Here is a 15,433-nt window from a genome sequence, read left to right as displayed (position 1 = left end):
CGTTTTAGGTGGAAGCAGGCTTCCATACTAAATAAATGAGCAGTTTAAAACAAGTAAATGCATTTTACTTGGAGCCTGATAGAGACACTCTTGTTGAGCCCACACATCTAATAAAAGCCTCAGCAACTATGCTGTGTTTGTATTGCATACTAAATTGTGAGCATCTCTGTAATGAAATATGCAACCAGCGTGTGGTATATGACTTTTTTGTTTTTCCTGTACATATTCCATTAGATTAAAGGGGAGACTTTTTACCCACCCAGTTGTTTACTGCGTCTAGCTTCTGAAGCACTCCAGCTGATCATACAAGGTTTATAGCTGGCAAAGGTTCATAACGACATGTGAAATCTGAGTTCTGAAAACTTTGGTCATTGTCCTGCTGGAGATCCAGTCTGTAGTCTTCTAACAGCTGAGCTAACACAGACACGGGCCGGCTGCTGCTAGCGCCCTTGAAATGCTTGTGGCGTCAATGGGCTCAACGCCACTATGGGGGGATTCAAGGAAGTATTGACATAAATCCTAATAAGCTATAGGAACCTGTATGGTAGTAGTGCGATAATGAGCAATACGCAGCAGAATAAACAGTATAATTAAGAAAATGATTCTCAACTGCGACTATAATATGGTGACATCTAAGCATATGGATGAGAAGATCAAGAGTTTCACTGACTGTAAATTTGGTAAATGGGCATGAAATAATGGATTTTATGTATTTATGTTCCATCTTCATTTTCTCAGTAATGATAAATTAGCGGTTATTAAAACATGAGTTCCACCAAAAACTCTAAATAAATCATTTAAATCCCTCCAGGAATGTAATTTTTTATTAAAACGTTAAATATATATAAAAAAAAAAAATATTATTTATTTCATATTTATTTCAGCTTGTTGCCAAAGCATAATTTTGCATTTCTTTTTAAAGTTGAAGTACTAAACTAGTTAAAAAAGTGAAAACAGAAAATATACAAAAGCAACAAAAACTATAATAGTACATCAATGATACTCACATTAATATATTATTCATCCATGTGGCTGTTCAGTGAGTTTAACATGACATCTTGTGGTAACACATATCATTTCATCCTTTGAGTGTCCATTCATTGAACATAAAAGATGTGATTTAGATGTGTTGAGCTAATATGTCATAAAATACACGAATCTGAAATGTGCATAATTTCTTTGCAGACGCCAATTGATTTAATATTTTATTTATGCAATGAAATCCACATTAGTCAGTGTGGTTAAGTGTCTGGGGGAGGGGATATTTACACCATTATTTATGTCACCCTTCAGCAGCCCATATGCTTTAGGTTATAAGTGAGACTGATCATGGCTCTGGTTGGAAGAGAACTAGAATCTGGAGGAAACGGTTAACTGCTTCCCTCAGTCTGACACATGGATCCTCTTTCTAGTGGTTTGAGAGACAACAGACCTGTGGATCCCATCGCAGAGATGATTCTGAATGAATATGAATGCTTCCAATTACAACAGGAAATAATGAAACAATAAGGGCCCTCTACCCATCACTGACTGTAACTCATTCATGCGCTCTCTTGTTTAGTGAGCTGTCCTGTTGAGAACATTGTGACCGGGTCAAAGAAGACATATAGACCACAGCAAAACTTAATTAGTCATATAAGAGTGCGTGGCCGTGTTATGATTCAGTATCATGTACCTTGGTATTAAGAAATAAAGATTCAGAAACATACAAATGAAAGAATATTCATAGACATCTCTCAGAAATTCATTGTCATTTATTTCAAGGTGTGCAAGGATTATTTTCCACATTCACTGCATTTCACCAATAACATGCTAAACCTTTCAGCCATTTCTACCGCTTAAACTGCATTTTAAAACTCTGTTGAGGTTTAACATTCTTAAAAAATTTCAGCCCTGTCCCTTATTCCTAATGTAATAATTTAAAAAGAATCTGGTAAACAGTTAGCCTCAGATATTTAGCTGATTCGAGGTAGGGCTGGTATGTTATGTGGCACATTAAAAAATTTATACCTGAGCCAGAAAGAAATTACAGAGTAAAAGGCACTGGTGGAGAAAAATTGAAGTGTCTTAAAAATCTTTGAGTCTTAAAGATCCCTTAAATAAATAAATCGTGTCGAAAGATGTTCCTTGACTCAGCTGAAATAGAAACAAAAGACAGCCAACAGGGAATGCTTAAAAAAATTCTAAATAAAAGGCTACAGTGTCTTTTGGAGTGGCTGTTTCTGTTTAAGTCTTTAACCATAGCAAGGCATGAAGTATGACTGGTCTGTATGACCTGTGATTGGTCCACATGATTGCACCACTTACACAATGTATTGCTTTTGATACAAATTTCCACATTTGTGAGAATAATCAATCTGGCACATCTTTCACTTATATTAGCGCGTTCTTCTCCAGTAAACCACAGCTACAATGAATGCCATCGCTGCGATGCAAGACACAGTACGCCATCTTGACACGCTGCAGAAAATGCCCTCCTGCAACACGAGGCAGAGAAAGCATTAGATACACCCTGCACATGAACACATTCTCAAGACTTTAAATGACATCCAACCAATCTGGATGACTTTCTTCCTTGGAAAAAAATAATAATAATTAAGTGGAAATTTTCCATAACATTACAAATTAATGGAACCAGTGCTGTCAAAATTCAAAAATTCATAATTGATTCATAAGTGTTTTTGATTCACTAAAAAGGACCGGCTCATTTAGCATCACTAAATTATTCATTCGAGAATCAGACTACCTTTTTCAGATTGTATGTTTTTGATTCACAAAAAGCAACCAGAAAAAAAAAAAATCGCTCTGGGTTGTGTTTCCCAAAAGCATCATTAACTACCTATGGTTGCAAGTTCCTTCATTAGCAACATCGCAAATAGCATCACAAACTTGTGTGGTTGGACCTATAGCTCTCAAAGTGTGGTTCGAAGTATACAGGTACATCTAAAAAAAATTGGAACATCGTGAAAAAGTTCTCTTTTTCAAAAAGTGAAACTTTCATATATTCTAGATTGATTACATGTAACGTAAAACAATTCAAAAGTTTTATTTTTGTTTTAATTTTGATGATTAGCGCTTACAGCTCAAGAAAGTCAAAAATCCACTTAGATCAATCAAAAAAAGGATTTGCAAAAACAGAAAAGTTCAAGTTCTTTAAATTATGTTCATTTATGCACTCAATACTTGAAAAATTCCAGGATCAGTGAGGAATGGCATGGAAGTGATCAGCCTGTGGCACTGCTGAGGCACTATAGCCTTCAGCTCGTCTGGATTGTTGGATCGACTGTTTCTCATCTTTCTTTTGAAAATATCCCATAAATTCCATATGGGGAAGGTCAGGTCAGGCATGCTGGCTGGCCAATCAAACACAGTAATATCATGGTCAGCAAACCACTTGGAAGTGGTTTTGGCACTGTGGGCAGGTGCTAAAGTCCTGCTGGAAAAGGAAATCAGCATCTCCATAAAGCTCATCAGCAGATGGAAGCATAAAGTGCTGGAGAGGCACAGAAGATGTGCTGCATTGACTTTGGACTTGATAAAACACAATGGATCAACACCAGCAGACGTCACGGCACCCCAAATCATCTCTGACTTCGGGCCTTGGCCAATGAAAGCTGCCATGGATTCCAGACCTTCAGCCGTCAGTCTGAAGGTCTGGCTACGTAAGACTATCTGAATAATATCATGGAATGTGTCAGAAAGTGGGCTTCAGTTTATATTCCAGCTATTCCTTTTTAGATGCTTCTTTTTTAATAACATTGCTGCATCATAATCATAATCTAGCAGTGTTCTAATCATGTGTTCATGTTTTCATAGACAGGTTTTCAATCATGTCATATTTTTATTAGATATATTATATTAGATTTTCACACGAGTCACCCAAAGAGAACCCAATCAAACAAATTATACTAAAACATTTTGTCATTCATTTATTAAGAAAAAACGATCCCGTTTTAAATATTTGTGAGTGGCAAAAGTATGTGAATCTTTGTTTTCAGTATCTGGTGTGACCCCTTTTGCAGCAATAACTGCAGGTAACATTTCTTGTAACTGCTGATCAGTCCTGCACAACCACTTATAAAAATGTCCACTTCAACACTGTGATGTTGAAGGGTTTCCCCATATGAACTGCTTGCTTTAGCTTCTTCCACAACATTTCATTTGGACTAGGGTCTGGACTTTGACTCGGCCATTCCAAAACATTAACTTTGTTCTTCTTTAACCATTCGTTTGTAGAATGGCTTGTGTGCTTGGGGTTGTTGTCTTGCTGCATGACCCCCTTTCTCTTGAAATTAAGTTCGGACAGATGTCCTGAGATCTTCCTTTAGAATTTGCTGGTACAATTCAGTATTCATTATTCATCAGTGATGTCAAGCCGTCCTGGCCCAGATGCAGCAAAACAGGCCAGACCCATGATACTACCACCCCATGTTTCACAGATGGGATAAGGTTCTTATGCTTGAATGCAGTGACTTTCGTTCTCCAAACATAATGCTTCTCATTTAAACCGAAAAGGTCTATATTTGTCTCATCCGTCCATAAAAAAAATCCTCCAATAACCCTCTGGCTTGTCCACATGATATTTATCAAACTGCAGATGGGCAGCAATGTTCTTTTTGGAGAGCACTGGTTTTCTCTGTGCAACTCCGCGATGCACACCATGGTTGTTCAGTGTTCTCCTCATGATAGACTTATGAATATTAAAATTAGGCAATATGAGAAAGGCCTTTGGTTGCTTAGAAGTTAAACTGGGGTCCTTTGCAAACCCGTGGACTATTACATGTCTTGCTTTTGGAGTGATCTTTGTTAGTGGACCGCTCCTGGGGAGGATAACAATGGTCTTGAATTTCCTCCATTTGTAAATAATCAGTCTGACTGTGGATTTGTGGAGTCCAAACTCTTTATACATGGCTTTGTAACATTTTCCAGCGCGGTGAGCAACAGCAACTCTTTTTCTTAAGTCCTCAGAGGTCTCCTTTGTTCATGCCATGATTCGCTTGCAAAAACATGATCAAACTTTAATAGATCCCTGTTCTCTAAATAAAACAGGGCACACACTGACACCTGATAATCATCCCATTGACTGGAAACACCGGACTCTAACTTCACCTTCAAATTAACTGCTAATCCTAGAGGTTCACATACTTTTGCCACTCACTGATATGTAATATTAGCTCATTATCCTGAATAAATAAATGACAAAGTATATACTTTGATATAATTTGTTTGATTGGATTCTCTGTGTCTACTTTCAGGACTTAGAAAGAAATATACAAAATTATAAATGCTCACAAACTTTCAAGCAGCGCTGTATATCCTAGAGGTTTGGAGTTATTCATTATATAGATATACTGAGGATTATGAAACCTACAAGGTTTTGTAAAATGTATAACACTTTGGTGTAGTGACAAGCCTAATTAATATTTGATGATATGCATCAATGAACAAGAGATTGGCTATCCGCACACTGATCCACTCAAGTCTGGAAAAGTCGACAAAAACATCTTTTTTTATTTTATAAATTGCATCGTGCAAAAAGTACAAAGTGCATGTGAGTTAAAAACACATGCACATTGCACTTTTTGCACGATGCAATTTATAAAATAAATAGACTTGAGTGGATCAGTGTGAGGGTAGGCACTCTCTTGTTCATTTTCAAGTATCCAACTGGCTCAATGCACCTGCAGTACAAGAAATTATTTTTTCCTGTTTGGAGCGCTACAATTTTTTCAGTTTTACATGTTATGCATCAATGCCATGAGTAAATCATGCATATAAATCTTCTGGCTATACAAATTCAAATATAAATGTCAATAATAAATATTGTACTACTTCGATTAAACCATAGATGAAGTGATGTGAAGCCAAGTATGGTAAGCCATACTTATAATTTGTGCTCTGCATTTAATTCATCCAAGTGCACACACACACACACACACACACACACAGCAGTGAATATTCAACACACACACACGAAGCAGTGGGTAGCCAGTGCTGTAGCGCCCAGGGAGGTTAGGTGCCTTGCTCAAGGACACCTCAGTTATGGGTATTGAGGGTGGAAAAGAGCACTGTTCATTCACTCCCCCTACCAACAATTCCTGCCGGTACTGAGAATCAAACCAACAACCTTCCTCTTACAAGTCCGACTCTTTTAGGCCACAACTGCCTAATGGTTAGACATGACTAGTGGCACATTCCCCTGCAGTACAATACGGTAAACAGCTTGTGCCTGATCTTTCTCAAATCCCCAAAAATGAGGGTCAAAAATACAAGCATCCCTTCTCCTCCCTAGCTGGGTTTGCATTCTTCAGGCTCATGCTGCTTAGCACACTGTAAATATGGTCACATGTTCACTGTATTCCAGTTCTCAGGGCCACAGTATGCTCCATGACGCCTGAGTGTTTGAAGTCTAAACCCAGCACCCCACATTCTGCTTCCTTTATGATCATATGTGTGCTATTAAACTTGAGTGGCCCCAGGAACTGTAGTCGCCCGGTGGAGCTCTGCAGCACACATGCAAACCGCATCTTACTGAAGTATGACAATATCTACTCCTAAGTGAGATGTGAAAAGCAAAAATTTGCATTCTTGATATGCAATTTAAAAAGACAGCTCATATCAGATGGTAACTATCTGCGTGCCACACCGGGTCAGTGGGTTTTTGTGTCTGGATGTTCCTAGACGGGATGTGTCTGGGTTTGTGCTTATGTACTTCCTGGCTGGAGTGGGTGCGTCTCTCTGTGTGTGGTGGCCCATGTCTGGCTCGACCTGTGTGGCTCCACATGGGTGGCCAGACAGCACACACAAAAACAGCAACTTACCCATCCTCCTTGCTGTCTGATCCAGGCAGAGATGTTTTCCCTGATAAACTGTAAAACCCAGCTAATGATCGTCCTGATAATGTCAAAGTGGTTCTGAGTCAGAGCCTAAAGGAATGAAAGGAAATCATGTTTTAATGCATCTACATCATCCAAAAGACAAGGCGTCGCTTAATAAATTTGAATTATCAAAAATAAACACGATGACTTAGCATTTTCTCAATTATTCATGCAATACCACTTTGACACTGATTGAAGAACAAATGAGTGAGGCAATATTTTCACATTTTCCATTAAAGTAATTGAAGATGAAGAAATGAATAATGAATACTCCTATTCTGTTTAAAATAAAAGGTGAAATTATAGTTTTACCTGGTAAATGAGCCTATATGCGAGGTGAAACAGAGCAACCACACGTCCCCAGTTAATGCCATCCTCAAAGATGCTCCTGGCCACAGTCATGAAGACGTCCTGAGCACAGTTTGATTGCACAGTGCTGATGAGACTGTGAGGGGAAAAAGTAGTAAGTTACGGGCTTCCCAAACTCTTCAATCATACATCTTGTATAAAATGCCAACCATATGGATCAGTTTTTACAATGCAAATGATCAACTGATAATAACATCAGAATCAGAATTAGCTTTATTGCCAGCTATGTTTGCACATACGAGGAATTTGTTTTAGTAACAGTAGCTCCACAGTGTGACAGAATGACAGCAACAGCACACAGATAATAAAAAATTAAAAATAAAATAAATAATGTACAATTTTACAAATAGCAAAATAGCAAAATAGCACAAACACAATATACAAAATAGACAATTCAGTATGCACAGGTATGTTAGGTGCAAATTTGAAATGTAATAAGTATGTGTGTAAAATAAAAATAAAAAGTATGATAGTGTTGTGTGTTTCATGTTTATTGTTAAGAGTTCAAGTGTTCATGAGAGAGATTGCCTGAGGGAAGAAACCGTTTCTGTGTCTGGTCGTTCTGGTCCTCAGAGCTCTGTAGCATCGACCAGACAGCAACAGTTCAAAGAGGGAGTGTGCTGGATGTGAGGGGTCCAGAGTGATTTTACCAGCACTTTTGCTCACTCTGGATAAGTACAGTTCTTGGAGAGGGGGGAGGGTTGTACCAATGATTCGCTCAGCAGTCCAGACTACCCTCTGTAGTCTTCTGAGGTCAGATTTGATAGCTGAGCTGAACCAGACAGTTATTGAAGTGCAGAGGATGGATTCAGTGATGGCAGAGTAGAACCGTTTCAGCAAGTCCTGTGGCAGGTTGAACTTCCTCAGCTGGCGAAGAAAGTACTACCTCTGCTGGGCCTTTTTCACAATAGAGTCAATGTGATTGTCCCACTTCAGGTCCTGAGAAATTGTGGTGCCCAGGAACCTGAATGACTCCACTGCAGTCACAATGCTGTTCGTGATGGTCAGTGGGGGGAGAGCAGGGGGGTTTCTCCTGAAGTCCACACTCATCTCCACAGTTTTGATAGTGTTGAGCTCCAGGTTGTTAAGACTGCACCAGACAGCCAGCTCCTTAACCTCCTGTCTGTAAGCAGACTTGTCACCATCCTGGATGAGGCCGATAAGTGTGGTGTCGTCTGCAAACTTTAGGAGCTTGACAGAGGGGTCTTTAGATGTGCAGTCGTTGGTGTAGAGGGAGAAGAGCAGTGGGGAGAGAACGCAGCCCTGAGGAGCTCCAGTGCTGATGGTGCGGGTGCTGGATGAGAATTTTCCCAGCCTCACTAGCTGGTGCCTGTCTGTCAGGAAGCGGTTGATCCACTGACAGACAGAGGTGGGGACGGAGAGCTGAGTTAGTTTGGGCAGGAGGAGGTCTGGAATGATAGTGTTAAATGACAAGCTGAAGTCCACAAACAGGATCCTCACATAAGTCCCTGGTCTGTCTAGGTGTTGCAGTGTGTAATGCAGTCCCATGTTGACGGCATCATCCACAGACCTGTTTGCTCTGTAGGCAAACTGCAGGGGGTCCAGTGATGTCCTTCAGATAAGCCAAACCCAGTTTTTCAAATGACTTCATGACCACAGATGTTAGAGCCACACGTCTGTAGTCGTTAAATCCTGTAATCTTGGATTTCTTTGGGACAGGGATTATGGTGGAGCGTTTGAAGCATGAGGGGACTTCACACAGCTCCAGTGATCTGTTGAAGATGGGGACCAGCTAGTCAGCACAGGATTTCAAACAGGCTGGTGTCACACCGTCTGGGCCTGGTGCCTTCCTTCTCTTGTTCTTTTTGAAGACCTGGCGCACGTTATCTTCTCTTATCTGCAGTTTAGGTGTGGGGGAGAGGGGGGTTGCAGTAGGTGTGAATAGTGTATTTTCAAACCTGCAATAGAACTCATTAAGATCGTCTACCAGTTGTTGAGTCCTAAAGCTGCTCGTGAGACAGAGTGATGTGCGTCCTTTATCGCTGTGTAACAGTGATCCAATATATTACTGTCTCTGGTGGGACATGTAACATGCTGCCTGTATTTTGGCAGTTCGCGGGAGAGATTTGCTTTATTAAAGTCCCCTAGAATGATTAAAACAGAGTCCGGATGTTGTTGTTCTGTGTCTGTGATCAGATCAGCGAGTATCTGTAAAGCTGAGCTCACGTGTGCTTGCGGTGGAATGTAGACACTCACGAGAATGAACGAGAAGAACTCCCGTGGCAAATAGAAAGGTTTACAGTTTATGAAAAGCGTTTCTAGATCTGAACAGCACATCTTCTTTAATACAGTTACATCTGTACACCACCTCTCACTGATGTAAAAGCATGTCCCGCCGCCACGCGATTTCCCCGTTGATTCCGCGTTGCGATCTGCTCCGATCAGCGTGAAATTAGGCAGATGTAATGTCTGGAATGGTGTCGTTCAGCCAGGTTTCCGTGAAACACAGAGCAGCAGAGTTTGAAAAGTCCTTGTTAAACCAGGAAAGCAGAAGGAGTTCTTCCGTTTTGTTGGGAAGAGAGCGGAGATTAGCCAGATGGATTGCTAGGCAACGGCATTCGAAATCCACGCTGTCTGAGCTTCACAAGCGCGCCGGCTCGCTTCCCCAGTCTGCGCATCCTGAAGCGTCTAAACAGCGCTGTAGCTCCGCCGACTACTATGTTCAGCAAAACATCAGAATAATCGAAAACCATTTGGAGATTTTGCGGAGTGTTCTGCCGGATGTTCAGCAGTTCTTCCTTGGTGAAACTGACTGTGCTAGACAAAAAAAAAAAAAGGAAAAACTAACAAAAAAAAGTAGAGAGCCAAGCACAATGGCTGCCATGAGCGGCAACATCTGGTTGTGACAACAGTTAGTTATATTGTTCTACATTGTATAATGTTCATACTTCAATATAAAGTTCATACTGTAGTTTTGTAAACTGTCTTAATGTTCTTATGTTGATGAGTGATGCAGTGTCGTCTGAGGGCCCGAAGCCCACGGGCATCCAACAAAGGTCTTCGGCCTTGTCCCTTACGCACAGAGATTCCAGTTTCTCTGAATCTTTTGATGATGTTATGCACGATAGATGAGGAGATTTGCAAAGTCGTTGCAATTTGACATTGAGGAACATTGTTTTTAAAGTATTCCACAATCTTTTTACGCACTCTAGCACAGATTGGAGAGCCTCTGCCCATCTTTATTTCTGAGAGACTCTGCCTCTCTGAGACATCCCTTTTATAACTAATCATGTTACAGACCTGATGTCAATTAACTTAATTAGTTGCTAGATGTTCTCCCAGCTGAAATTTTTCAAAATGTATTGCTTTTTCAGTCCTTTGTTGCCCCTGTGCAAACCTTTTTGAGACCTGTAGCAGGCATTTAGTGGACAAAAGTGTAAGATTTCTCATTTTAAACATTTGTTATGTTCTATTGAGAATAAAATATTGGCTCATGTGATTTGAAAGTCTTTTAGCTTTCATTTTATTCAAATAAAAAACTTCTGGAATTCGGGTTGTATTATTGGTTGTGTTTTGCCAGACAACCCACAGCGCTCTTTTACACTCTATTACTTTGGTACTGTAATTTGGGGTTAACCTTGCAAAAGTGGTGCTAAACCCGGTCTGGAGCAGGGCTACCTAACCCATGGTTAATACTGGTCTTGGCCCAGGGTTTAAAAATATGATAACCTACTGCAAAATAAAACCTTACAATGAAATTCCTAAGAGTTTGCTGTGTGAGATGGCTTCTACAACTTTTATGACTAGACTAAAAATATTCACAGATTTCTGCAATTTATTAAGGCCCAGTCTTTCAGTCCTTTGTTCCTCATTAAAAAGTTTCACTCCTAAAGAAAAGAAAACTTCTTTTGAAACGTGTTTAAAATTATCTACACTCACAAGAGATTGAGACATTTAATAAAAGCGGTTTCCATTTTTTCTAGATCATTTGACTAGTCAAAAATTACTTCCTTTACCTTAGCAACCTCCTTTTACCAGACACTTTCATTCTTAGAATGAATCACGGTTGGCTATGAATAGAGAATTTCTACAATAGTGTCTGAAGGAACTTGTGACCATACGAAAATAACAATGCATCTTTAAATAAAATCTCATGTAAACTATTGGCTGAAAAAATTGACTAATGTCTTTTAAGAGAAAATGCTATGTGTGTACAAGTACTAACTATAATATACGTAGTTATAATCAGATTAGACAAATGTTTCTCAACCATGGGGCCGGGGCCCACTAGAGGGCCTCAGCAAACTTATAAGGGTACCAAAGGATGAATTAAAATGATATAAATAATTATAGTTATTTTAAAATCATCTTAAATTTGAATCCTAAAAGCAATGTGTTAACATAGGCCTAATTGTGGTTAATTTTATATATTAACACAATCCGCTTCGGTTCATTAAAATAATTTGAAAAGAAGTAGCTTTGTCATAATTACAGCAGAACATACAGGAAGAAATATTATACCTTATATGAGGGGCTTTTGAATATTTAGTCTGAAAATGGGAAGCCTTTGAGTCAAAAAGGCTGAGAACCACTAGATTAGATGCTTCAGTTGTGTCCTTTCTCATCACAAAACCTCATATTCATGAAAAGAAGAGTAAGCTAAAATAAAATGAAAAACATACTGTTGAAATTCAGCATTCTTGTTAAGTTCATCGGCTATCTTCAAAAGCTGATCTACAACGTCTTTGATTTGAGGATCATCTGCATCCTGAGGTCTTCCTCCTAGATCCTCATGGCTCACATGCATGGATGGATCCTCTAGAGTAACTCGTTCAATAACATACCTTCAAGTGAAATCAAAGCACAGTGGAGAAATGCATTCTTTTACACAAATTCATGCTTTAAAAATATACACGTAGACAACCTATATAAAACTGAGGATTTAATGAATTTACCCTCTCAGTAAAATGGCACCCTGTTCAATGATCACATCATCCACGACATCTGAAAATAAGTGGATTAAAATATTGTGAGTCAATGTGATTAATAAACTTTATACCACACAAGTATTTTAAAAGGATGCAAGGGCAAAGTACAGGAAGCAATCTTTGTATTCCTAGGCGTGATAATGGGGTGAGAGGGTATTATAAATGTGGTGAACACTGACCTCTATTGGGAACAACTTCCTGTTTTGATACTGGCTGGTCATGGTTATGGTGTAGCCAAAGTACCTTCCTGACAAATTTTTATTCTCACTTCTGTCTTTCAGTATTGTTGTCAACACCTTGGTTAAAGCTTGTTTGTATAATCTCAACTTAATTTAGAAAAAATGCGTTTACTTGTGTATTTTCATTTTAAACTATGAAAAACATATGTTTTAATGGCTTATTGGCCTTTTCACTGGATGACAGTTTCTGAATGTTGTTAAAGTGTCTGAATGTGAATTTGCTTGTGAAGGAATTTGTTTTGACCGTTACTTCGAAAAATGTGTCTGCTGTCCTATTTTCAAAGACTGACTATAGGAGAGAGCCAATAGCATTCGAGCACGGGATGTGAAAGAGAATTTGATTGGTTGGGCCGAGTGAACGGATCCCACCTCTTTACGGTTTTCTGACAAATCTGGCTAAAATGCCAACAAAGTCTTTCTAGAGTCTGGCTTCATAACCATCGCTGACACTTAAGGGGACAAATGGGCTCCTAATTTCCTTAAGTTCGTTCTTAGTATGACAAAATGTTCTGGAAATGACACTTTTTTGGTGGTCTAACTCATTGCGCACATTATTTTTTAAATGAATCAAATGAAAAAGGCAGACTTTACTGTTAAGAGGCAAGCTATAAGTAAACATTTAATATCTTACAACTGTTGAAATGTTAAACGACCGACAGTAATGTCCAGTAATGCAAAATTCAATATTCTCAATTTTTTTAAAATGAAAATATAATCTTCAATCGATTTAACAAATAGTTCAAAATTCTCACAGTAAATTATTTTTTAATTAGATTAATTTAAATCTCTTTATATTTTCAATTAATTAAGAAAAAGATAAACAGACTGAAAAAACAGTCGCTTTTCGCCATCTACTGGCGGAATGGTATAAATTAATAGTGAAGAGACTGAAAACATTTAGGTCTCAAATCCACACCAGGCCACGCCCCGACATACGTCATACACGCTCAGTATGACGTCACCTGAAGTTCCATAATATCTGAAAGGAAACTGATTAAATACAAAGAACTCATCTAAGGTAACTTAAAATCACCACACATCGTAATATCGGTCACTGTTGTGTTTTGAACCATATGAAGATGTTTAGTCCTCAAGCCACAGTCGAAGAACAGTGTGACGTCACGCCGAGTGCAAAGTCAGTTCACAAAGTCAATTCGTTAAAAAGTTGTACCTCCTCTTACCTTCACCACCTGTAGCCCCCTTAAGCTCTTTTTCATCGGTCCTCTCTCCATCGTTCGCGTCTGCCATGGTTTTATTGAGTATAAACACCGCCGGCCCAAGCGATAGCTTCCTAACTAACGTTAGCCAGCCTAACAATCTCTGAATTCGCTAAATTCACAGTTTCCGACAAAATACAACATAATCTAGACAAGTTATCGACGCTCGCGGCTGTGTGTCCTCCCCGGGAGCACCATTAGAAAGATAAAAGCATGATATGAAAGTGGAAAAGCTGTCGACAGGCTTCAAGAGGAGCTCAGCCAATCCATAGGAACGCTTGGAAATAAATAACGCGGAAATGAAGCTGCTTTAATATTCAAGAGCAGATTCGCTGCGCCAAGAAATAACCACAAGCGTGCACCTTTCAGTTATTCGTGATTTTACTAACCTATTATTTATTTATTTAGTTATCTAGTTGTATTTCCAGGGTTTAGAACATATGTAAGTACAGAAATCTATATACAGATGCAATTATACAAGGGAATGTGAATAAGAAAGGGACAGTATGCTTAAAAAATAATTCGTGTGCTGTTTTTTTAAATGCATAGGTTCACTGAAATGTCATTTAATGTATGTATTTATTAGTTTTAGGTTCATATTTATTCAGAGATTTTGGGAAATTACTAAATGTTTTATTTATTTGGTTTGATGGCTTGATGAAATAAATGCTAAAGTATATTACTAATCACTTTATTAGACTTAGACTACTAGTATACTATTAGACATTATGTTGGTTTTGCACAAGAAGCATATCCTTGACGCTTAACAGGTTTTCTCTTCGTTTTTAGTGCGAGATCTAGAGTTTATAGTCGGTAACGTACATTATTCGCCACGAGGTGTCGCTATCACACAGAGAACCACAATAATGACATTGGTTCCGTTTACTGAGCCTTTCCTGAAATGTGTCATTTAACGTGGCAGGGAAAGAATAGTAAAGACTGGTTTTGTGTCCAAAAGTGTAGGCTATTACGAAAATTGAAACGTACTTTTGGCAAATTTCAGGTACCTATTGTTTCTGGGCCCCCTGAACAGCATACAGTAGGGCCCTCTCAGTAGAAATCACATTCCAGGTGGGAGGAAGTGAAACATTAGCTGTAAATCAAATCTACCAACCCCCCAAAAAAAGACTGCCCGGCATAATTTAACAATATTTGATAACTCACCTCAAAAGCACCAGCACTTTCTAAATAACCTGCCAGGTACTTTTTGAACAAAACCAACCCAGCCTACAGAGATGCATTAGCTTATAGGTGTGTCTAGCTGCTAGATTACCACCACAAAAGAAAGATGATACTGGCGATGAAAAAGAATCTAGGCTACCCTCAGATTGTACGTGCTCTTTACATCATCTTTAATTTAGTCAGATCACATGCAATTATATATCTCATAATCAGCCTTTGTTTTTATTTGTAACATTTAATGTGTGTCCTTATTCTAGCCCTGTTTAGTTATATGGCAATCATGTAAAATATAAGTTTGGTACCTCTGCAGACACTGTAGTGACTTGTAAATGTCAGATGTCTACATTTGCTGTTTCTGAGATGAATGTTATTGAAAGTGGAAATATCACAGTGTCTTTTGAACAGCATGTGAAACTTTTTTTGACTCCCAGACCTGAATGCAACCCCACTGAAATTGTAATTGAATATGTGTCCTTGACCAAGTGATGGAAGATGGGCAGGCTCTGCCTGATACAGCACAGACAGTTTTGGATTTAAGAAAGACAATAGATGATTATTTAAATTTTTTTACTGTTATCATAGTCATGTGGGTGAAAAGT

At 38.8% G+C, this 15,433-nt stretch overlaps 1 protein-coding gene across 1 annotated transcript; it reads right to left on the bottom strand.

The window, feature by feature from the left end:
- Positions 1-1,735: 1,735 nt before the first annotated feature.
- LOC306879202 (apoptosis regulator BAX-like) lies at positions 1,736-13,947 on the bottom strand. The gene is made up of 6 exons (XM_079431996.1): positions 13,617-13,947; positions 12,164-12,212; positions 11,891-12,052; positions 7,191-7,323; positions 6,822-6,926; positions 1,736-2,477 (listed from the first exon to the last, which is right to left on the bottom strand). The coding sequence occupies exons 1-6, from the start codon at positions 13,681-13,683 to the stop codon at positions 2,379-2,381; spliced, it is 615 nt and encodes a 204-aa protein (XP_079288122.1). The 5' UTR covers positions 13,684-13,947; the 3' UTR covers positions 1,736-2,378.
- Between the last annotated feature and the right edge of the window lie 1,486 nt (positions 13,948-15,433).

The sequence above is a fragment of the Barbus barbus genome, assembly GCF_936440315.1.
Source record: "Barbus barbus genome assembly, chromosome: 2".
Taxonomy (NCBI): Eukaryota; Metazoa; Chordata; class Actinopteri; order Cypriniformes; family Cyprinidae; genus Barbus; species Barbus barbus.
The sequence above is the reverse complement of the archived record's forward strand: the minus strand, read 5'-3'. Positions and strand labels throughout refer to the sequence as shown.